Consider the following 25,673-nt stretch of genomic DNA (forward strand, 5'->3'; position numbering starts at 1 on the left):
CTGTGCAAGAGCACTGTATCCAGTATGGATCCAAACCCCAGGGAAGGAAGAAAAATGCTTTCACAGATAAAAATGCAGCTTCTCTATGTTGATTCAGTGAAGGGCAGCAAGAACAGCACAACAAAACGCCTGAAATTCAAGGTATTAAAGAAATGATCTTGGAAACCTTTAATGAATAGGATGAGCTTTAATTTTGTGAAGTAGTTCATAAACAATGTCTTGGTTTCTTGATCCATCTATCCAAATTGGTTGTTCCCAGAGGATGGACCTGAAGAGTTACAAGGTTAACTGCATAAAGGGTCTGTAACAGACAGATCTGTAACTCTGTTTGCATTTTTAATTTAGAAAATTCTTCCAAAATGCCAGAGGCAGGAGTTACAATAGTAGAGATATGAAAAGAATATTTAACCTTTAAATTTCCCACATGACAGCTAGGGAAGGTGGGTTGTGAATAACTCAGGTTACACCAGAAATGCTTCATGTCCTGGGAACCACCCAAAAGCTCCTCAGTGGAACTGGAACTGGGGTTCTGGTTTTTACCCATTTCATTCACCCTCCAAAGGGGTTGGTGCAAGCCTGCCCTGTGCAATGCACTGCTTGGAAGCTCCTGCTCTCCACAGAGAGGCCTCACCCTGCAGCCCTGCCCTCCTCCCAGTTTCTGCACATTTCAAGGGAAAAGGGTCTGTGGGACTCAATTCTTGCAGTGTTTAAACACACAAGCATGAGGACAAAAGGAATGGCACAGCCCAAGCTGGGACAGCCCCCTGGAGTCACCTGGGCTGGCACTGCTGTCACACTGAGTGTGACTCATTAACCCAGCCATGCTCATTAACCAAGTTAAATGGCTAAGCCCTTAAATCACCAGGCAAGGGAATTAGTGGTCACAACAAATCTAGGATGTCACAGAGGACAGCTCTGCTTCACACACCAGGACAGACACAAAAGTTGGACCTGATGATCCCTGGGGGTCCCTTTCAACTCAGATTTTCTGGGGTTCTATGGAAAAACAATCTTTCCAGAACAAGTTCCCAAGCTGCTCCATACTGTGGACAAATGACACATTTAAACCTTTATTTTGCTTTCTAATATTAGTATTTCAGTTAAGATTTGTACTAATAGCATAGCAGTTTTCAAGAGAAAATAAAGAAATAATGACTTAGCAACAGTTCTGTGCAAAATAAGCATTCCTCTATAGCAAGCACTGATACAATAACTTGTCTAAATGGGCACAAGGATGTAAAATGCTCCAGCCCTTCTTACAGCTCAAAGCACTTTCAGCCATGGGGCCAGGCACATTTGAATGTGAACAAACTGCTGTGGAACACTGGAGCACACACACAGAGCCTGCAAACCCCCCAGCACAGGGGCTGTGTGGAAGGTGCTGCCATCCAGACCATTATTGATGCTGCAGGCAATTCAGCTCAGGGTCACCGCTGCAGACACAGTTTGCTTTCAGGGGCTGTTTCATCCTTACTCTGATCATCACAACTTACAAGACACAGACACTCATAATCCTAACAGAAAACACATCATCCACACCTTAATTGCTTTTATAACAGGAAAATAAACCACTCCTCCATAAGGTGCACCATAAAGAATTCTAAGAGCTCATGGGTATTTTGTTGTTTAAAAATCCAAGTCTTCCCTCTCGCCTGGGTTACCTGAAAATCATAAATGATAAATCTGGAACATTATTTTCCAGACTCTCTGAGTGAATTGATCAATGGCCGAAGTTGTGCATCTTTGTGACACTGGACAGGCCTGAGCAGTTGGAGTCCGCTGGGAGGGGAAAGCAGGGCTGCAGAGCAAACCCTCCCTGCCCGGGGCAGCACCGACCCTCAGCTCTGCAGAACCCTCTGCTGCCTTTGAACTGCACTTGAGGAACAGAGCTGGACATTGAGGGATACAGGGAGGCTCAAAAGAGTTCAAAGGGATGAGGAACCAGGGGAAATAAAGGCCAGAACAGCTGCCCAGGGTGTATTCAAAGTGTCCATCAGAGCTCGGTGTTCCTGCTAAAACCCATCAATAATTCAAAGTGCACCAGCCTAAGAACTCACTCCTCCACAAAGAGCTTCCAAACCTAACCCAGCTTTTATTTAATCTGAAAGCAAATGGCAAAGCACAACACTAAATCAAACCTCGAGCCAGGGGACTATGAACCACTCTGATGCTTTTTAAGTCTCACACCTTTAATTTAGTCTCAAAAACCCTGAGCTCCCCTCACCTCAGCAAGGCAGCACCCCTGTCCTGATATGACATTCCCCTCCTTTCAGGCAAACCCTTTCTGCCCCAAGGCTCCAGCTCCCAGTGGGTTCCCTGCCCATTCCAGCACTGCTATATCTACAATTATTGCAGGACTTAGCAGATAAAGAATTATTCAATAATTTAGCAACACTGCAAAGTGAATTCCTGGACTCAAGCTGTAAAAATAACAGAAGATGTTTTGATTTTGGAACTAGTTCAAACTGGTAAATGGGAACCTGGTAAAAAATCAGTTCTTTTAAAGGCTGAGTGTTTTGACATGTTGTATTCGCAATAAATAAGATTCCCACTTAAACACTGCACAAAGGAATTACAGCTCCACTGCAAGGTAAATCAGAAAAGTTTTGGTTGGGATCTAAACATAAACTGTCAGGACCAGGCAATGCCACTTCCCCAAGAAGTGCATTTTTCTAGTCAGTTTGTTTTATAACCACATTTATAAGTTTCATCAGTTTTCCAATAGAATAGAATGGATTTTAAGGCCTGTTCAAGGACTCAGAACATCTATAATGTGTATGGCACTATGTATTTTTATTTCCAACTCATATAATACCAGATCTGTAGGTGTATATTAAGGAACCATCTTCCCCTTAAATTATTATCTACATAATTCTGAGTGTGATGTTTGCCAAAAGCTCTCTCTGCAGTCAGAGTTGTCAATTCTGGCTGCAATTCCCAAACCATGCCCTGAGCCTCAAAAAACATCTGATGGAGCTTGAAGCATCTCTGTGCAGCCTAAACAAGCTTTTGATAAAAGCTCCTTCTGGGAAATGAACTATTTGAAAGCAAGAAATTCAGGATGGTGGTGGGGAATGTCTTGCACTTTAAAAATATGTCCCAGAGTAAGATTTTATTAATATTTCTTTTACTCATCTGGTCAGGTGGCAGCAAGAATTAGTAAGTAGGATCAAAGTTTGTTCACTTACTTTTAAGAGATAAAAGAAGTTAAACTTCAGGGGAGGGGGTCTGGAAGAGGCAGTGAGATAATCTCATGCTTCTCCATGTAAGTATTTGCTTTTCAAAGCTCACAGCCCCACATCCACGTGTGATGAGAGCATTCTCCTTCCCTTTGGTGCTTCTTTGCCAACAGCCTGAGTTGGCAGGTTCTGCTGGGAAAATGGCCAGAAATGACCAGCCAGGAATTGGTACCTTTGGAATTCTGAGTCAAGACCAAAGAGCTGTCTGCTCTGGAAGCTCAGCAGAGCTGAGGGGCAGTGCCTTGCCTGCAGGACAGGGAAGCAGGAGCCTCCACCTTCTGCTCACACCCCACAGCAAGGGATAAAATCACAAACCCATCAAAGCCCACAGCCTCCTCCAAATGCCTTCCGGACATCCCACAGTCTGTGCAGGGGGAGTATGTGCCTGTTCCTCCTCTGAAAAAGAGAAATCTGCCTGAATCCAGCCCCTTGGGAATGTTTATATTCACAAGCAATCTTCTGCCCAAATCTGTCTTTTGCAGATAAAACAAACAAAAGCGTGGTCTCAGCTCAGATCTGGGAACACCCTCTGTGACCCCTGTGCAGCTGCACAGAGCTGTGGCACAGGACAGCAAACGCTTCCACATGGAGCACCCAAACACCAGGAGCCCAAATTCTTCCCCCTCCCCACGGGACAGCTGGGGACAGGCCAGGCCAGTGACAGGACAGTGCTGAGCACTCCAACAGCTCCTCCCTGATTTCACCCTGAGAGAACAACCCTGAGCTCATCACAACACAGTGCAACACTGCAGTCCTGAGGGAAGCAGTGCTGATGTTCCAAGACTGGCAATTACCTGGAAACCAGATGGTGGAAGCACCAGGAGGAAATGGCCACACGGTTCAGGACACAGAGCACACCTGGAGACAGAGGTGCATGTGTGGTGTGCTCCAATCTTACACAGAAAGATGTCAAAGCCAAGAGAGCCACCAAATGTTGCAGGATCAGGTTATATTATAGACATAGAATTACAGAATCCTACAATGGTCTGGCTTGGGAGGGACATCCAACCCAAACACTCTTCCAGTGCCACCCCTGCCATGGCAGGGACACCTTCCCCTGTCCCAGGTGCTCCCAGCCCTGCCCAGCCTGGCCTTGGGCACTGCCAGGGATCCAGGGGCAGCCCCAGCTGCTCTGGGCACCCTGTGCCAGGGCCTGCCCACCCTCACAGGGAGGAATTTCTCCCCACATCCCATCCACTCCTCCCTGGGTCAGGTATCCCAGCCGTGCTCCTGCAGCAGGGAATGAATGAATGAGTGAATGAATGAATGAATGAATGAACACGTTCCCAGGGCAGGGCAGGGCAGGGCACCCAGCCCAGGGAGGGCTGAGCTAAGGAATGAACTTTTAACACCCCCAGCCTGACTGGCTGCCCCCAAGGTGCCAATTCTGTCATCAGCCCTCCAAACTCTGGCCCTGAGCAGGGTCTGAACAAGCTGCCCTTTCTGCAGGCAGCCCCAGGTTACACACAGCACAGGAATGTTCCCACAGAAGTTTGGGTTCACAGCTCATACATCCTCTGGCTTGAGAAACCTCCACGAGAGGGGAACCACAGAGCCCTGCTCCTGTAAATCTCAGGGATCACATCTCCAAAGCAGTTATTAAATCACTGCAGCCTGGCATGCTGGCAGATCCCTGAGCCCAGCATTACACTCATTTTAACACCATTCCTGGTGGAGGATGGCTGGCTGCAGACAGAAACACACGGGACTCCATCTCCCTTCAAGCACTACCAAAACAGGCATTCTTTTTCTGGAGCCCACAGAATCTTTTCAAGTTTATAACATATTTTAATAATGTGTATAACACAGCTTTCTGGTTTTTCCAGGTCGTTAAACTGCAGGAAAGAAAAATTTTCCAACACAACTGTGCTCCAGTTACTAATTAAACCAATTTTAACACTTTTCTGCAACATGTTGGTAAAGATGATTTATGGGGCTGGCAAACAGCAGGAGGTGAATGTCAAAATAACAGCTGGGCTTATTACAGCCACTTGAAGATTTACTCATGCCATCAAATAGCCACAATGAACAAAAAACCCTACAATTCCACAGACAGGCTTGCTGTATTTCCAGTGGTAAATGTTGGAGAAGGGAAAATAAGCTGGATTTCTGCAGGAGGTCTCTGTTTTCTGTCCCAAATGGGTCTGTTCTCCTGTGGAGATATGGATCATTCCCTAAAAACTCATAAAAACATCCAAAAGAAAAAAAAAGATGGTAAAAAAGTCCCAAAAATACCTGCTGCACTGAACCAGCAGGTAAAAATCTCATTTGCTTGTAATACTTCTTTGTGGGTTCTAGCCCTCCTTCCATGGGTACAGCTTCATGAGCATCTCTTTAAAACCAAGCACACAGATGGAATCTGATCAAGATAAATAAATCCAGGGAAATAGAGAGTCCCTGTCAGAGGCCATTCCATGAGCTGAGCAATGCCATCCCAAAAGATGAAATGCTGATTCAGAACAGTCAGTCAAAGGGAGCAAAGGGTGTAAAACACCGTCAGAAAGATTTAGCAGTAAATCCACACAGGAACACCAGCCTCGATCTCCTTCCTGCCCTGTGGATCAGTCACAGCTCACAGCTGAAGGAATCCTTCCATGACAGAACCCACACTGCATTTCTTCCCATTTCACCACGGGAAAAAAAGCAGGCAACCTGGAATTTCACAGGTGTGATCTTGTTCCAGGCAGGAATTTTCCTGAGGAGCCTGTGGCAAGCTGGAAGCAAGACCAGGAAACAGCAGAATCCAAAAACTGAGGTGAACTTACTCGAATATTTTCATAACTCCTTTGGCAGCAGAAACCTTGGCCCAGAGACTCCAAATTTTTGAAATTCGTTGATCTTGGCAAGAGGCTGTGCCAATTTTCAGGGAGTTGTGGCTGGAATTATTAAGTTAATAGAGGCAGTTTCCACCTACACCCTGAACAGTTGTTTTTATATATCCATGTCCTTAAAACAGCCCTTGCAACATCCCCAGCACCACTTTGGAAGGCAATAGGAACAAAATCACATGGAGAAGACAGGGAATGGGAGGGGAAGTCCTCAGTTTAATGAAGGGGAACATACCAGAATCCAGCCAGGTAATTCTGGGAGGAGATTAACAGCATCCAAAGATGAAGGACTGAAAAGGGGCCCCTCTTCACACATAATCTGGGTCTACATCTCACTCAAATATTCATAAAGACAAAGCAGAACAGAGCAAAATTGTGTTTCAAAGCCCCAACACACACCAAAATTCAGGCCAATTTTTATGCTTCTTACTGAGAATTTGCATCTTTTAGAGGGACTGGGATGAGGAACTGCTGTTTTATGTTTTGCCTTTAAAAATCAATTCTTTTTCCTTCTTAAACACTTCACAAAATGAGTGGGATAAATGATTTTGCAGCCTGGAGCTACTCATACCGACAGCACGGTATCCACAGAGGAACTGGGGACAAACAAACCCTCCTGCCCTGCAGGCACGGAGCAGGCTTGGGGTCAAAGCCCTGATGGGGAGATCCAAGCTAGGCTGTCCCACCTCTGGCAGACACAGAGCAGGGAGCATCCCCATCCCTGCTGCTCCCAGCTCATCCACAAGGCTCCTGAAACGATCCCAGTTCACCCCAGCCAAGGGCATCTGGCCAGGCTTTGCCAGTTTTGCTTCCTCTGCAATCCAGCTTAGGAAAAAACTCACAGTGATATTCCCCTCGTGCTGCCCCTTCCCTGGAATATCATTATATAAAAGAAAAAAAGGCAAACCAAGAGCAGGTGACCTCGAAGAGGATCTTCTGAGCAGGCTTTGCTGACACAGGCACAGAAGGGCTGAGCTGCTCTTTGCACTGTTTCTCACCCCTAGGGCACAGCAGGAACATCCATCTGCAGCTGGGCAGAGGCATTCCCACAGCTCTGACAGAGCTCTGGCAGGAAGTGATTGTGCCTCAAATACTTCCTTTGCCACTGATAACACAATTCCTGCCAGGGCTGCACTGATAAGGAGAGGATCTGCAAGCAGTCCTGCTCCCACAGGGATTTATTTTTAGACGTCAGATACAGCAAGGCAAACACAGAGACTGTGCTGTTGGAAGGGATAATTCTGGGTCAAATGCGAGATGCTGAAGTGATATGAATGTGCATTACAGCACTTGCCTTGAGCAAATGGCTTTTGAGGGAGCAAAGAATATTATCTGGGAAGCGTGGAGCTGATCAGCTCTCCATATTCCATTACCAAAACCTTCTCAGCTGAAGAGAATGTCTTAATTCTTTCAAGTGAAGAACAGGGTATTAATTCCTGGTAGGAAGTAGATATTTAAGGAATTCCTAATCTTTCTCCTGTTTGTATTAATGGCATTTAGCACTAAGTAAAGTAAAACCATATTTAATAGAATCACAGAATATCCTGGGCTGGGAGAGCCCACAGGGATCATCCAGCCCAAGCCCTGGCCCTGCACAGACACCCCAACAATCCCACCCTGTGCATCCCTGGGAGCACTGTCCAAATGCTCCTGGAGACTTGGCAGACTTTCTTTAGAATATAGTTATTGAATTACATTAATGTCTTCTTAAATTATAAAAGAAATGTAACTCTGTCTCAGTCTAGAGTCAGTGCTTAATGCAAGCAGAAGGATATGGGACTCCACATCCATTTTTCTATCTCACATTTTTAAACTTGGGGAGTTTGAAGTTGCCTCAATAGGTCCCACAGAGTTTTGATGAGTTCTTTTCAGTTATTTATTCATAAATCTGACAGAAACCAAACAGATATAATACAAAGCTTGTTTGTTTTTCTAGATGCAAAGTGCTGATGTTGAACAGTGGGCATTTTTATCATTTCACAGGTGTAATTACAGACTCTTCTGCACAAATGCAATTTAACCACTTGGAAATGACCTTTTATTTGTACAAAGATTTTTATGTAGACTTACCACCAATGTGTCCAATGAGTGAGAACCAGGTCAAAAAAGTAAAGGGGAGATATACCTTGTATTTTATGTAAATTGAGAAGAACCTAAATTAGGAAAAAGGTAAATTGAGAAGAAACATTGTATCTCCCTGGGAGATGGACCATAAAAAAGCTGAACCACAGTTCTGAATATTTATCCCATGTCAGACTAAAACACATCTATGAGGCAGAACCTGGCTTTTCATTAGAAATTAAAAATTAATGATGCAGCCCTTAAAATAAATACAGTAATGAACATAAGGTATTTCAGCAAAATGCCAGTGAATTTTGGGCACTGATGCAATCTGTGAGGCTTAACCTGTTGGTACAGCTTTGACATCACTGCCTTTGCCTGGCAACCAGCAATTTCCTGGGATGCCACACGTGCCTGGCTGGCCAGCCACAGGTATGGGTGAGATATTGCTGTTGGGAGCAGTGTGGAAGGACATTTCTGAAGAGAAAAAGCCCCTCAAAGTGCATCCAGCCTCACTAGCACGGTGCAAGGATTAGAAGAGAACAAATCCCTTTTCATACCTCTCAGGAATTTAATGTAAAACTATCTCATCAGGTGAAATGTCAAGTTATTAATACCTCCTGCACCATGAGACCATATTATAAGTGACATAAACGTTACAAAACAACCTGAAATTTGGCCAGGCTGTTAATAGACAGCATTACACAATTCCTGACACGGACAGATAATGCTGTATTTTCTACTATGCAAATTTCTAACAGTGAATAGATTTTGAAAGCAGTTTACACCCACCAGCCCTCAGATGCAACTCAGTAATTCTCTATTAGGTGCCAAGCTGTCACTTCCCATCACTCCAGCCCACTGCTATTCTCTGCCCTACCTTGGGAGCACAAAGGAGCCTCCAACTTGATTAAAATGCATGAGCCCTGTGTGAACCTATTTTTAAATCTCCCAACTAATACTGCTGTTGTATTAACAGCTTTCATTTATTTTACCATTAATACTGGTATTCTAAGGAAGTGCTGCCATGCTTTATCTTTTCACATTTCAGCAGCAAAGCTCTTGTTCTCAAAGAGATTTTTCACCATATAAAAAAGTCCTGACACTGTGGGGATTTATCAGAAACCTTGCTTAGGCAAAGGAAGCAATTACAGGCACAGAGGGCCTGAGTTACCTGATTTAGACACAAATTTTGCTTTAGGTACACAAATAGCTAAACAGGTAGGGTTTTTCAGAGGCAGATGTGGTGGAAACAGAGAACTGAGCCCTCAACACACACAGAGTCTCAATTTAATGACAGTTCTTCTCACGCTGTCACCAGCCCCTGGTTTCTTCCTGGTTTCACAGCACAGATACAGAAAACAGCTCAGGGCTGAGATAACCAATAACAGCTCAATAACCTATACCATTTTTATTTCCTGTGCTGCATCCTTCCACAATCTCTGTTTTTCAGGCTGAGATTACAGCCTCTGGTGTGGTTGTGCCAGGAGAGCACTGAGCAGGAGCAGCAGTGACACCACAAAAAGCAGTGCTAAACCACTCCTGCTTGTGGGAGCTCCAGGAAAACCTGGAAAGGATGTGTCACCTGGTCGTACTTCTGCCTCTCACAGACGTAAAGATGAGCCCCACAGGTCTGCCCTGCCATCCTGAAAACATCCCAGGAAATGCTTCAACCCACTAAAGAATTAATTGTTGGTCATCAAAACAATGTGCCATGCACAGCTTGTGCTCCCTCTCCAGTTGCACATTGTACTGACCACCCCTGGATGATGGGAGGGAGGACTCAGAGGAGCCCAGGATGCAAAGACCACACCTGTGCAGACACAGACCTGCTCCACAATAAAACTTCTCTCCACAATTACTGAAAAATTAGTTGTGCCACATCAGCAAATTACCAGGAGACAGAAAGCAGGGACACAGATAAGCCATGCTGTTCCTACACAAAAAAAATGAAAATAAACAGTTTTCAGCAGAGTGAGTTCTGCTCCTGCCTGCCTGTTTCCTGGGGCCTCCATGGGAACTGAGCTCTTTGCCCTCTACTTGTGCCCAGTGCTTTGTGTGAAGGGTCTGCAGAGCCCACGGCCCAGAACCAACCCTCCCAGAGGCACCAAGAGTGAGCAACAGCAGATCCCAGCCCTGAACAGGACCCAAGCTCCTTCCCAGCCAGAATTTTACTGAGACAGAGGAAAAAAAACCCAGCTGCATAATTCTGCTTGCAAAAGCGTCAAGTACAGCAGCATGGAAGGCTGTAAATAATTCACTCAGTATTACAGGAAATGTTTCACAAATGAAAAGGTTGTAACCTCCTTTTGGCTACAAGGCTGGCAGATGCTGGAGGCATTCCTGCTCCTCTAAGTGCAGAACAAAATGTGTCCTGTTTGTGAGAAACTCCTGGGTCTCAGCCCTCCCTGGAAAATGCTTCTGCCTGTATTCCTGAGGGAGGGATCACAGAGGAGCAAAGCCTGCACACTTCCAGAAATGCAGCTCAGGCTGACGAGCACTTTCTGGCATTTTGATGACACAGCTGCTGCAATGCACAATGCAGAGCTAAGGGAAGGGGTAAATTTGATTTATTTATATTTACATAAATACATTCACACAATTTTTTAATCACACACACACTCAAACCAAAAATAAACATGCAGTGATTACAGATGACTCAAGACTGAATGTTTGATACAGTTTTAAAACAGTGACATCAGCCAAATCCAGTGGAAATAAAACCATCTCCAAGCTCCAAGGAGAGCTCCACATGACTGAGTGCAGATTCTGCCCCAGCCCATAGAAGCAATTCCAAATAAAGTCTCTACAGCTTTAACTTCTTACCACTAAACATCTAGCAACAAACTAAATGAGCCTCAATGGAGTTCCCTCTATGCCTCCCCACTGGGTCAGCTAGCAGGAAGCACAAGGTGCAAATTTTATGTGTAAGAGAAATCCAAGACTCACCTGTATGTTGCCGAAGTCCACGTTTTCATAGTGGAAATGTGCACACTCAGCCATCTTCGGGAAGTGCCCCTTTGTAAAGGATAACCTGGAGCACACCAAGAACACACCATGAGATGGATGCAGACCACTCAACACAGATAAACAGCAGCTACTGATACAAAACAACAACTTCCTCATCCTAAAGCCAAGGGAACACAGGGATTTGCACCAAAGCAGTAGGGAAAGGAATGCTGAAATGCCAAGTGGCTTTTCCACTGCATCCCTACAGAGCTGTGAGACATTCCAGCAGCACATCCCAGTGCATCCCTAGAGAGCTGTGTGACATTCCAGCAGCACATCCCAGTGCATCCATCCCTTCAGAGCTGTGAGACATTCCAGCAGCACCACAGCCCAGTGCATCCCTACAGAGCTGTGAGACATTCCAGCACCACATCCCAGTGCATCCCTACAGAGCTGTGAGAGACATTCCAGCAGCAGCACAGCCCAGTGCATCCCTAGAGAGCTGTGAGACATTCCAGCAGCAGCACACCCCTCAGGATGGACAGGAGCAGGGACAAGCAGCTGCACCTCACAAATGCACATCCACAGCCTTACACGAGACACAAGGAAAGCAGAACTTTACCTGTGAAAGGCATCACAGCCCATCAGTCCCGGGGGGATGTATCTGAGGGTGCAGAACAAACTCTATTTATCCTTTGCCTTTTGCAAAATTCAAAAATCAGGCATAATTATTCCCAAGTGTTTCCAGCAACACTGGTGGCTGCCGGGGAGCTCCTCTGGCTCTGCAACATGCTTCTGCTTCTGCTGAAGCTATTATAGACTCCTATAGATATTCCTGGTGGTGAGCCAATAAGATTGTCATTATCTAGCTCCCTCTTCCCACGGGAATACAAGTGGGAAGTGAGATGCAGCATCTGGCTGCTCAGCACTGGAACAAAGAACCATTTCCCTCTCAGCAGAGCACTAGAGGGGTGAGCTGAAGGCTCTGATCCATCAATCTCGGGGAGTTCTGCTCCTCAAGTCAGCAATTTTAGCAAAAGTAGTATTGATTATTTCTGATCCCTGTTGCTGCACACATAATGACTCGGTTTACAGTCTCTGGGAGAGAGGCAGAGACAGAAATACAGCATGAGTCTACAGGAAAAAAAAAAACTAAACTGGGAGATCAGGGAAGAAAAAATATCCCTTAGAAGGGAAAACTGTGTAAAATCCATTCAAATGCAGTTACAGAGGGCAGAATGCAAAAAGAAAAGAGAAAAAAATATCAGATAAAAAATACATATAGGCCACCCACTTGTCCTGGTTTAGCTTTCCAGAGCATAAGGAGACAGGGAAAATTATCACATTTACACATTGCCTGGGCTTCTTTTGAGATTTTTAAATAATTGTTCTATTATAATATGTTCTATTGTGGGGTTTTTTTAATTAATCACTTTCAGGAAGAACTGGTAAAGAAAATTGAAAACACTGCAACAGTGAAGTTCAAACCCTACCTAGCTTTGTTTCTATGGCCACAAAGAGGAGAGTGAGCCAGCAAAACCTCTCATGCCCAGCTTTAGGCTCCATTAGCTCAAACTGCCTTTAGCCCCACATGGATTTCAGCTGCTCTGCTGAAGACACATCATCAGAAACTGCAGCACAACAGCCAGAACTCAGCACAGCAACACTGGAAGCCCGGGAAAGACGAGAAAATCACAGAAGTGTGCTCTTACTTTTTCACGTTCTTCACCTTCATGCTGGCCGTGCTGCCGCAGGAGCGCAGCTGCAGCTCCCCGGGGATGTCCGGAATGTCGGCGCCCCGCGCCTGCAGGGACACACAGAGAGACAGGGAGGTTAAACCGGCTGCAGGCCTGGGCTCTGCCTGCTGACAGCAGCCCCTCTGCTCTGCATGGGGCCACAAACCTGAATTCTGCCTTTGGTCCAGGGAAAACTGACCCTTGGGATGGGGACCAGGGAGTGACAATCTCCTCCTGCCCCTCTTCTCTTACCCCCGGCTAACCCTTGGGGTAACTGTGAAATCCAGCATTCAATTCGTTGCTACTTCTGCTTTCTAAAGCAGAGATTTTCAGAGGCAGGAGTGAAACAGAAATTCCCAAACTCCATACTTGGACTCCTCAGTGAGTACCTGATTTTCCAGATATCTGTGTGTTTAGACTCAGGCAGAGGCACGGCAAAAAGCCGGATTACTCACACAGTAGAAAACAAGTTAATGACAGAGCTGCTTATATGTGGGATGTGAACTTCTAAAATAGATGTTTGAAGCGATTGGTTTAAGTGCTTGAGGATATTAAAATTCCTTAATTATTAAAATTCATTTACTTCAGTGAGGCCAGAACTCCAAACTCCCTTGTCACAGACATCTTTTCATAAAAATCCTTTCTTTAGGATTTTTCTCCCTTCTGAGAAGCTGTGGCCTCAGCAACAAGATGTAAACAATGGTTATCTGCTGCTGTGGAATGCAACAGGTGGATCCGTGATTGGTCTCCCGTGGATTTTTGGATTTACTGACCACTCACGGCAGAGCTGCTCTCGCTCTCTGATCATCCTGGTGCCTCCTCTGGACAGAGCCAAACAGGCTGCAGGAACACCCACTCCCCTGGGCACAGGGCTGCAGGCTGAGCCTGGCCCTGAGGAGATGAACCCCAAGGGCTGCAGAATCCACCTGCAGCTGCACCCACCAGCTCCTGGTGCTTCCAGCACTGCCCTTGGAAGGTTCACTCTGAGTCAGCTCCACGCTTTGAGCGCCACTGAACAAGTCTGCACCAGGTCTCTCTCCCCCAGCTGCACCATCCACAGCCCTGCCCACAGCCAGTGCTCTGACCCCACTGTCCCACAGCTCTGCACAAAGGCACAGCCCCTCACCAGGGGAAAACAGGAACACTATTTATACACTTAAATAAACCTACCCTGGGCTGACTGACTTACTCAGCACACAATCACTTCAGGATGTAATAGACACTTGAGAGTCTCAGTGTCGATTTTAGCATTAAGAGGATCACCAATTTAATAATCCTTACAGGTCTTTTACATAAGAAAATAACTAATTACAAGAATAAATGTGCCATTCCAATAAGCTGCTTTTAGGCCAAGCTGGATGCACTTGCTTAATTTCCAAAGGAACAGAATTTCTGTAGGAAGAAAAGTAATTTTTCTTCTCCATCAGCAGTAGGAGCTGGTGGGATATAAAAATGGATAAACAATCTGACAGAAAATGTGGGCTTCAAGCCAGTTTTCAGCAGTGGGCAGAGACCTCCCTGGATCTGACTCAAAGCGGCGTAGGCAAACTCACACCTCCAGGAGCCCAAAATGCCAGCACCTCTCCTGGAAAAGTTGTATTATCCTCTCCTTGCCGGTGGAGTTAAATCCAAATTGAGCTGGATTTCTGCATCTCCCATTTTCTGCATCCAGTTAACTGGACCACAATGAGATGCAAGGCAGTAATTAACTCCAGGGGCTTTTCCAGTTTGAGCTGAGCTCCAAGGACTGCTGCAGAACAACGATCTCTCCAAGGCTCACAGTTGAGGCAAAAGCACAGAAAGATAAGGACACAGAACTTGTGCAAGCTCAGATCTTTATTAAGAGGTACCAATATGAGAAAAAACCTTGCTGAAGAGATAGATACCAAAAAATAAACTTATTGTAATTTTAGAAACTGCATTACTCCTAAATAACAATTCCTTTCCATTCAAACCAAAGATACACAGCTACATAAAATAGATTTTATACCCTGTTTTGTACCTGTTTTGATGCAAAACTTGGCATGTAGCATGCAGGTCACTCTCCCCTCAAAACACATGCAAAACCCTCCAAATGAAATTTGTCATCTTTTGTGCTTTGTGTCACAGTAATTTAATTTTAAAAATCATTTTGAAACAGTTGGATTATTTACATCTGAAAATTAGCTACCTGGCATCATCAGTGGCTTCTCACTTCCCTATTTTCTATGCATCGCTGTGCTGTGGAAACCTGGTAATTGCAGAGCAAATCTGTTTATGCAAATTGTTTGGTCCCATTTTCACAGCTGAATGTCACTGCTGCATCAATCTGCTCCGGTCCAAAACTTGGTAAACAAATTAGAGCTCAAGGCAGAACTCAGAGAATTGATTTATCAGGAATCTCAGTCGCTTACCTTTGCAGGGAAGGCTTTGGAGCGACACCACTTCACCAGCTTGCCCTAAACCAAGAAATTCTCCTTTCAAAAGCTTGACTTGTATCAGTAGTAGTTGAGACAATATTGCAGAAAGTCAGTATTTTGTCACAGATACCTGCAGGGATTGCCAGGCAGGGAGATCTCACTAAAGCCTTCCTCTAGGGAGGAGGAAGAACGCCTGCGTGCCTGTCTAACCCTCCCGTGAATCACAGCAGAACAGGATTGGTAAGGGTGGGAAAGGCCCTTGGGATCCAGAGCATCCCTGGCTGCCCCCGCTGTGCTCAGCACCAGACCGTGTCCTGAGGCTCCACAGCCACAGTTCTCTGCACACCAACAGGGACAGTGACCCAGCCCGGCCCTGGGCAGCCCTTTCCAGAGAGAAATTCTCCCTGATATCCAAGCTAAACCTCCCCTAGAGCAACTTGAGGCCGTTCCCTCTGCTCCTGTCCCTGTTCCCTGGAGCACAGCCCGATCCCCCCGGCTGTCCCCTCCTGTCAGGAGCTGTGCAGAGCCACAAGGGCCCCTGAGCCTCCTTTGCTCCAGGCTGAGCCCCTGCCCAGCTCCCTCAGCCCCTCCTGGGGTCCAGCCCCTTCCCCAGGTCTGCTCCCTTCCCTGGACCTGTTCAAGTGTTGCTCCTAATCTCCCTGGGAATCCGAGAGAGGAATCTGAGAGCTCTCACAAACCAGGCTGTTTAGCTTTAAGCATTTGAGATTTCTAGTCTTTTTATTTATAGACATGATTTAGAAAACTTCAGCTTTGTGCTCTCTAGCACACAAAACCTTAGTCATAAATAATTTATATCTAACGATTCCACAGCATAATATGAAAGGATTTTCTCCTAAAGAGTCTCCTTGCATTTATCAGAAAACATGCCAACCTGTCTCCCTCACGTGCAGAGACGTAACACAATCTGAAATATGCGTAAAACTCAACACAACAGTCCGGTGAACACAACGTGATGAAGTTTCCACCTTGGTATCCTCATCAGGGGAGAATATTGAACCAGTGTAGATCCCACAGCCCTCCTCCTGCTGCTTCTGACTTACTCTGGGATGCACAAGAAACCCTGGAATCCCACCAGTAATCCCGTAGCTGGTTTTCCACAGGACTACAGAAAGACCTCTGAGGAGGGACCACAGATACACCTTGGCCGGTGACTGAATCCAGGTGAGATTTCTGAAGGCAGGAATTTAATCCAAGGTTATTACAAAGCACGATTAACTATTAGACAGGCACTAACATATTCCACTGTCAGTCTCTCAACAAAACCAGTTTGGAGGGACCAGATTGCTCTGGATTCTGTCAGCACATGGCCTTGTTTCTAAAAACAGCAGAGCTGATTCCAAATGCTCTTTGGTTTCCATGACAGTCTTTCCTTTACATCATCTTCATATTTCCCCTCGATCTTCTTGGAAAGAAAAATTACAAAGAGAGGAAAAAAACCTAAAAAACCCTAAAAAAAAAGGCCTCTAGAGCTCTCAAAAACCCTAAAGCTTTGCTTCAGTTTTACTTCTTTGCTGGAGAACAGCAGGGAACAGAAATATTGCTCCAGGAGAAGTCATTACTCTGTAGGGAGCAGTAATTTCTTCACGTGGCATGAGGAGGAATGAAGAGGGCTGAAGTGGGTGCTCAGGCACAAGGACATCAATAGCTACCCCAAATTTTGGATACCAGCTCACTACACAGAGCTGGCTCAGCATCTGCTCCATCAGGGAGTTTGCTCTGCAGCACTAAAAAGAAAGTGTCCCACAAAACTCCTTGCTGCCCGTGAGGTGGAAGGTGATGGCTCCCTCAACACCTGCTCTCAGGAATTACTGCCAGGAACTCACCTGGAGCACAATGAAGGAAGAATTTTGGTCATCTCAGCTTTGACTGTGCAGCCTTTAACACACTCCAGGGAGACAAAGTTCTCTCTGCTCCTCCTTCAGATGTTGTGACAACTATCCTGGTTCTCCACAGTAAATAAGTCAAAGAAGGAAAGGGAAAATGCTCCACTAAACTGAGAGTCACCATGTTCGAGCTGCTCCAAATAATTTCAAAGGAAAGGTCCCAATTCCACAGCATTTATCCCTAAAAGGATTAAGATGTACTGAGCACAGCAAGGCTACAACTGGGTCACTGTTTTGAATGGCAGAAATATATGGGAATGGATGAAGAGACAACACTCACCCCAAAATGTCAGAGGTACAGGGGCAATATGATAGAAATGCAAATATTTGCTAAGTTCTTCATGTTACCACTTTCCAAGGATTCATTCAGTGGAACCAAATTAATTTCGTAAGCATTTCCATACAGCATGGCTCTGTCACGTTAGCACACTGCAGCTACATTTTTCAGAGCTGCTCAAGATATTTGTACACATTTAAAATAAAGAAGCAACACCCAGTTTAGGTACCCAGGTCTGGCAATGCCATCTTAAAGAAAAATATGTGCTTGTCATACTACAGCAGTTTTACCAAAGAAGTTAAAAATAACACTAAATATCCCCCTCCAATTCTGCATTTCTTAATTGACACGGGAGGTGGTTGTGGCCTCCTGTCCCTGGAAGTGCTCCAGGCCAGGCTGGACCAGGCTTGGAGCAACCTGGAATAGTGGAAGGTGTCCCTGTCCATGGCAAGGGATGGAACCTGATGGGCTTGAAGATCTCTTCCAACACAAACCATCCTGTGATTCTGTGATTTTAAGGATTAATCCTGTGCTGTTCATGTTCTCATCAGCAGAGCGCAGCACAGGCACATTCAATAACACTCAGCACAAGGATATTTTCCAGAGTAAGAAACACTGGAACCTTTTAATTTTGTTTTTTTTTTTTTTTTAATTGCAGTCATCACTTAGCTCCTTCCTTAGTGTAAATATCCTTTCTGGCTGGAGGGGGGCTTTAGGTGCAGAGCTCAAGGCCAGGATGGCCCAAGGAATCAGAGGTAGAACTGACCACCTAGTCTAGCTCTCAGTTTGGGTATTGTGAAATGTGCAGAAACACTCACCCAGCCAGACATGCCTTTAAAATCTCATGGTAACTGAGATAATGGGATAGAGAAAAGGAATGAAAAAATGACAAGTGCTTACAGTAAGGCAACTTTGAACATTGGCAATGCATATTCTTAATCCCATGGCTAAGAAATCTGCATTGAATAGACATGTGAATGTGCATCATTTTGTGAGCTTAGAACTTTTAATTCCATTTTTCAGGTTCTCAATTCCAAACTGCTCCAACCAGTACTTAGTTCATTCCATGTATAAAAGAGAATTCTTCTCTTTTTTTTAAAGGACCACACAGAATGTGTTTTTTCTACTCCCAGAATCTCCATGAAAATGGTGGGGGGAGTAAGAAAAAGCAAAACAAAAAAACGCTTTAAAGCATTACCATGAGCTGGCAAATTCAGAGAAACCTCTCATTCCAGAGACTTAGCATCACAGAGGAGTTAGTCCAGGGCATCCATTTACCATAGTTTAAAGGATCAGCCTGGAATGAGCAAAGAACCAATTCTTAACTATTTGTCTGCTGTGTTTTCAAATGAAGATCTGCAGGTCACTGATATGTAGGTCAAACCTTCTCCAGCTGCCATGTAAAACCACTGAAGTGGAATCCAAGACATGGAACAAGCAGCTTGGCAGCTCTGAGCACCTCCTTTGGCACTGTCACTGTCACTGTGACCAAAATTCACCTCTGCACAGCAGTGTGAGTTTGTGCCATGGCAACATTTCCCAAGGGAGCCTGAAAGAGACACACAGATTTTCACTGACTCTCTGCACATGAACCCAGTGCACCCAAGGGGTGCCGGGGATTTTCAGCAGAACAGTCTCACACTTGTGTTTCCTTCACAGAATCCCCAGTTTTAGGGCTAAAAGGGATGCAACCAAGCACAAGAGAGTGGTCAGCTACTGAGGGCAGCATTAGCATGATAACTCCCTGACAGCCCCGAGTTTGGATCTGACATTCCCACAGTGGAGCCTGATTACCATTCCCAAAGCCCTGGGCCCAGGAGCTGCAGGGTACAGTACACAGCCTCACACAATGGCAGAGTGGCTCAGGAATGTACTTTCTTTAAGAACAAAAATCCCACATACAATATGCGTGGGAAAGGCAGACAGGGTTAGAGTCCTGCTTCTGCACAGCCTACAAAATAAATTACAGAGAAAAGCCACAGAAAATAGAACATCCAACAAGAACAATACTTCTGATTCTAGTTTCTTGTTGGTAAAAAAAGGCCCCAAAGATCCCAGCTACTGTTTGATGCACAGAGGGAGAAGGGGATCCTAATTATGGCTTGGATTTAAAAGGACAATTGGAGCTTTGGGTTGTTATTGTAGAAAGCAATTTCTCATCACATAAAATGCAACAGAGATAGATTCAGGCTCAAACAAGCAAATCCCACTCTGCTAAGTCCCCTGGCCACAGCCAGTGATTATGCAAATAACAATGTGATGTTATGTTATAGGTATAAATCGGATTAGAAACTCAGGAGTTGTCCCAGTGCAGCAGCAGCAGCAAGATGGGGAAGGTGGAAAAAACCAGCAGCCTGACATTCAACCCCAGCATCTGAGTCAGGACAATTAACAGGAATTTATATTTCTGTGTTTTAAGCCAACCTGGGCTCAGCTTTTGTTTATAGAGAAGAGCTGTGTCCAATGGCATGAGCACAAAACTGGGATCCACTGCACTCTCTGCCCAAAGCCCTGTGACAACACAGCAATGTGAGGAATGTGTCTGCCTCCAGCATGCACTTTGTACCACAGTGCCCATAAACTTCTGACCAACGCAACACGAGAGTCACTAACTCTGCCCAAGGGGAGGGGAAAGCCCGGCCTGGGATCACACACAGCTCCACACACGGGCTGGACTCCCCCCTGCTGCCCTCCAGACACGGTGACACGAGCTGGAAGGGGGAGGTGACACTGCTCTCCAGAATGACCTGGAGGTCAGAACAGGACACTTGATGCTGCAAGAGCTGGGAAGGTGAATAATGACCACAGAGCTGCTCCAGGGCTGAAGCCAGGCTGGGAGAGCTGGGGGTGCTCACCCGGAGAGGAGAAGGCTCCAGGGAGAGCTCAGAGCCCCTGGCAGGGCCTGAAGGGGCTCCAGGAGAGCTGCAGAGGGACTGGGGACAAGGGATGGAGGGACAGGACACAGGGAATGGCTCCCACTGCCTGAGGGCAGGGATGGATGGGAGATTGGGAATTGGGAATTGTTCCCTGTGAGGGTGGGCAGGCCCTGGCACAGGGTGCCCACCCTGGATCCCTGGCAGTGGCCAAGGCCAGGCTGGATGGGATTTGGAGCAGCCTGGGACAGTGGGAGGTGTCCCTGCCATGGCAGGGGTGGCACTGGATGGGCTTTAAGGTTTCCTTCAACACAAACCATTCCATGACTCCATGAATAATCTGTGCCCTGGCAACCACGGTATTTGATCAAATCCCAAGATGTGCAGCCTTACACGAACACAGCAGTGACCCATCATATGCAGCAAGGCAGAAATGTACGGAATGACATATAAAAAAGTCAGGCTAATGATTCCCAACATCTTCATGGAATAATTCATAATTTTATAATGAAGAAGGCTGAATCATGGCAAAAAAACCCAAACATTAATGCCTACAATCTTCAGAAAGACAAACTCTGACATGATTTGTTTGTCTCTTGGGCTTAAATTAGGGTGGGGAATGGAAGGGGATGGATGAGCAGACTGTTGATACCCTTTAAAAACTGTTCCATCTTTTCCTGCATTATGGTAACTAAGAAGACATGGACAGTACTTAAAAAAAAAAAAAAAAAGCCAGTTGAAATGAACCACTTAAAAATACGAGACTTCTTTCCCTTCCTTAATGTTCCACCTTATTTTTAAGCAGCTGGGACTAGGGAAAAGTGATTGACAGTAAATAAATTATAAGTTTTATCTCCCAAATAAGTACATTTTGAACAACTGCGGCATTTCCTGTAATCTGACAACAAAACAGGCATAGAAAGAGATCAGCTTCAGAACAGGGTGGGAGGGAAAGAGGTGGAGGGTCATGACAGTGTAATCCTGACTTCAAAGCTCAGGGTCAGGAAGAACCTGGAGCAGGAACAGCAGCATCCCCAGCACCACAGGAACAGCACCACCAGCAACAGCAGCCTGGCTGAGCCAGAATTAGGAAAGAAATTACAAACAGGGTGCATTAAAATTGGTGCTGATGGTGCACAGCAAGCTGCTGATCCAGCCATAGCAAATTCTAAATAATTCCTTCATTTTGTTGTATAGAAAGGGACTTTGAAACGGATATTTACAAAATAGAATTTGGATCTCCTGGCTCACCACTGTAGTACCAGAGTGCACACACTGGCAAGGCTTTAAATGTAACCAGAGACTATTGCTGCTCTTGCCTATGAAAATTAAATTATTACTATGAATTAATACTTCCTGCCAAAAATACAGTTTCCATTCTGGATTAATTGAACTTATTTAATTGGCAAAGCCAAATGGAAGCCAATTTGCCAATTAAGTGATCGCCCCAATTTCCAAAGGCTCTTGGGGACAAGCTCGGTGCTGGGAGCCAGCCTGTGAAATGAAAAGGCCCCTCTAACCAAGAGGCACAGAAAGAACCTCACACAGCAACAGAAACCCTTGCCAAAAGCTTAACGAGGGAAAATAACGCTAGACCCATGCAGCAATAACAAGGAAAAGCAAGTGATGTGAATTGAATAGGAAATACAGGTTACTGGTGCAATGCCAGAGCAGAACTGCTTTGACCAAAATATTATTGCACCTGATGGATGCCTGGTGTGCTGGCCTGTCCCAAAACATTTGTGTCAGATCAGTGCCTGTGCTGTCCTCACTTCCTGGACTCCCACTCCCATTGCACCCTTCCCTCTGTTATCCCCAGCCTGAGCTGCAGCCACTCCATGAAAATGCTGCCACTGCAGCTCCTGCAGGATCAACACAGTTCTGACTCACTAATCCAGGCAAGGCAAGAGCTTGAGGACCTTCAGCAGCACAAAACCAACCTCCAAGCCTACAGGTAACATTTTCTATAGCATGAAGGCAGTGATCCCTCAGACTCAGAGCCAGAAGCCAAATGCTGGAGCACTCAGGTGGGGAACCATCGAAATCGGGCTCTGATGCTGTCAGAGCTCAGGGAGAACCTGGACAATGTCCTCAGCACAGGGTGGGATGGCTGGGATCCTTGGCCCTCCTGTCTCAATGACTTGTGGGTCCCTTCCAGCTCAGGAGATTCCATGATTCTAAAGTTCATTTCTACTGACTTGTTCAAGCCCTTTAAAAGATAGCAGAAAACCCCCACAATTTCAACTTCAAATCTCCTAAAACTTCCCCTTGCACTTGAGAGCTTAAAACCTTAGACTTGTAAAAAGAACTTGCAGAACTGGGCAGTCAGGGTTCAAAAGCACATTTTTCCCCAAGAAATTTTTTCCATGATGTGGAACCCATCTGAGAGCAGGATCAGCCTGACAAAACTCTGTCAGTGACTTCAGAGCTCCCAGCCATATCCTCAGCTGTAAAATTCTGCTGTGGGCTCACACACATACAAAGCATTAAGAGACACAGGGAAAAAAATCCAAAATATCAATTTTAACACGTTTAAAGGTATTATATCTACACATCTGAGAAACTAAAATTAGATCATTTCAGTAAACCACTATTGGGAAATCACTACAGCTTACAGGGCCAAGCAAATGGATTTACCACATTCCCTTTTTATGCAGATTTTTCCACAATTCCTGGAGGTTAGTCTGCATCAGAAACAGGCCTGATTTCTGTGAATTAAAAACCAACCAATGAACCAACACTAATTAAAAAAGAAGCTCCATGTATTCTATTTTTGGCATCTATTCGTGCAGAAGCCCCACTCAAGACCTGGGGCAGCACTGGCCAAGTGATGTACAAAGAATGAGAAACAAACACTAAGGACATAAAAATCTTTCTTTAAACCCTCGTAATGCACTAATCCCTGCACACATTCATAATTGCATTTAAAAATAGTTTTCTCCTCACTCATGTCCCAGATTTAACAGTGATATATCGAGGGCTCATTAAAAAGCCTTTATTACCTTCATAAGCCACGGAACCTTCCCCATCTGGCATCAAATGCTGAAAATACTACAGATCTCAGAACCCCTGTGACCTAAGAACTAAGATTATTCCAGGGACTTCACAGGACAGGCTCTAGCCCTGTGCCATTCTGAAGTATTTATAAGCTTGCATTTCTCCTAAGGGAATTCCAACAGCCAAAGCCTAAAATGATGGGTACCAACTGCAGCTGCTGCCTTCTGGTGCACTTGTCAAATTCACGGAGTCTTCTACATTAATTTAGAGATTCCCCTTCTCTAAGCACCCTGATGCCACACCTGACCCCAGCTGTCACCTCTTGGCCCTGTTATGGACAGCAGAACTCCCAGAAAAGGCGAGATCCCAGCCAGAGGTGCACCAGGGGGACAAAAAACCTTCCATGGGCTTGGAGAATCACATTCTCATATTCTGAAGGTTTCCAAAGCTCAAGGAATTGAAAAAGTGCAGGAAAAGTGACTTCTTCAGGAGCATGCAGAGAATGACAGAAAGGCTTGAGTTGGAAGGGACCTTAGAGCTCATCCAGTGCCAGCCCTGCCATGGCAGGGACACCTCCCACTGTCCCAGGCTGCTCCCAGCCCTGCCCAGCCTGGCCTTGGGCACTGCCAGGGATCCAGGGGCAGCCCCAGCTGCTCTGGGCACCCTGTGCCAGGGCCTGCCCACCCTCACAGGGAACAATTCCCAATTCCCAATCTCCCATCCATCCCTGCCCTCTGGCAGTGGGAGCCATTCCCTGTGTCCTGTCCCTCCATCCCTTGTCCCCAGTCCCTCTCCAGCTCTCCTGGAGCCCCTTCAGGCCCTGGAAGGGGCTCTGAGCTCTCCCTGGAGCCTTCTCCTCTCCAGATGAGCATCCCCAGCTCTCCCAGCCTGGCTCCAGCCCTGGAGCAGCCCCATGGACTGCTCTGGACTGGCCCCAGCAGCTCCAGGTCCTTTTTTGAGTGCATTCCCCTGATCAGGTGAATGCAGCTCACGTGGCACCTCTCTGTCAGCACATTTGCAATGGGTGCATAAATGAAGATTTCTGTGTTTATCTCAGCATCTTAATGCTGCTTCACAACAAAATTCAGACAAGGCAGGACCAGACGGTCTGTAAGCACAGCAGCCTGATGGGGGGAGAGCCATGGGCTCAGTGCAACAAACAGTGCAACTCCCTGAACTCATGAAGAAGAGAAAGGAGGAACTCAGGAGGTCAGCAACATGAGGTAAATGTAATATTAAGCACAAGCATGAATTTATGCTAAAGTTAATGCAGGCTGAGGACAGCTGTTTTGTAGGCTCTTGTGAGATATATTATATAAAGGCTCTTTCACAACTTCATTTCTTGCAACTCAGAAACAGAGCACTCAGCAGGGCCTGACAAGGAAAAGATACCCCTTTCCTTTAAAATAACATTACTGTCTTGGAGAAATGTTAGAAAATCCATAAACTGCAATTTTCCTTGGCTCACATGGGGCTTTGCAGCTCCAGAACTGAGAAGTGTTCTATGAAGAAAGTCAATATCGTCAACTGCACTTTCTGAAGTGGAGCAGAGGCAGAAATCCCAGGATGTGTGAAGGTTACCCAGCAGGTGCAGCACAGTGGGAATTGGGGGCTGAGACACAAAAAATGTGTCTAATACACCTAAAGTCTAAAAATACAGGGCATGGGTCAGGGGGGAATACAAAATATAGCAATGCTTGAGGAGCTCCAGGCAGCTGCCTCATTAGCCAGCTCCTGGGAACTCTGTCCAGCCAGGGCTGCCTCTCCTTCAGCCTGGACCTCACCTACAACACAGAATTGCACCAGAAATACTGAGGGAGAGATGTCCCTGGATCCCTGGCAGTGCCCAAGGCCAGCCTGGAGGGACTTGGAGCAGCCTGGGGTAGTGGAAGCTGTCCCTGCCCGTGGCAGGAGGTGGAACTGGATGAGCTTTGAAGTCTCTTCCAACCCAAACCATTTCCCAATTCTGCGATTCCCCCCAAACAAACCAGGTCTCCAACACAGAATCACTTGCCCTTCTGCTGAACCACAAACACAAAACGAGCAGTGCTAAAAAGCAGATGAAAGTATAAATAATAAACTAAAGAAGACAAAAGAAGTTGCATCAAATAAAGGACTGAAGCTACTCAGGTGCCGAAAATGAACTGGCAATGACAGAAACATTAAAAATAAAGAGGTTCTGTCACCTTATATTTACAGTATAGGAGGACATCAACCTCCACACATTTAGAAAGACCTTCAGTTTATTTCTTATTAAGAAAAAGTTCTGGAAACAAAGCACTTCTATAAATTAATAATAAGCCCTTTGAAAAGTATTATGGATAAAACTGGGAAGGAAAAGTAGGGACGACTTGTTCACGTAGCTGTGAATGCATAAATTGACTTTTTTCAATAAAAGCATGTTCCAAGG

At 45.7% G+C, this 25,673-nt stretch overlaps 1 protein-coding gene across 3 annotated transcripts in view; it reads right to left on the reverse strand.

Moving 5' to 3' along the window:
• Positions 1-25,673, reverse strand: part of ARHGAP32 (Rho GTPase activating protein 32) — a 247,179-nt gene that overhangs the window by 125,941 nt on the left and 95,565 nt on the right. For 2 of the 3 annotated variants that reach the window (XM_054292844.1, XM_054292845.1), the window contains exons 3-5: positions 12,790-12,881; positions 11,700-11,741; positions 11,078-11,162 (exon numbers count right to left, since the gene is read on the reverse strand). In XM_054292844.1, coding sequence (XP_054148819.1) covers positions 11,078-11,162; positions 11,700-11,741; positions 12,790-12,881 — 219 coding nt within the window. The remainder of the gene's footprint in view (positions 1-11,077; positions 11,163-11,699; positions 11,742-12,789; positions 12,882-25,673) is intronic. The other variant, XM_054292846.1, reaches the window with a different exon arrangement.

This window comes from Melozone crissalis, unplaced genomic scaffold, assembly GCF_028551555.1.
Source record: "Melozone crissalis strain CALT ecotype California unplaced genomic scaffold, PUWL_Pcris_2 ptg000120l_1, whole genome shotgun sequence".
Lineage (NCBI taxonomy): Eukaryota > Metazoa > Chordata > Aves > Passeriformes > Passerellidae > Melozone > Melozone crissalis.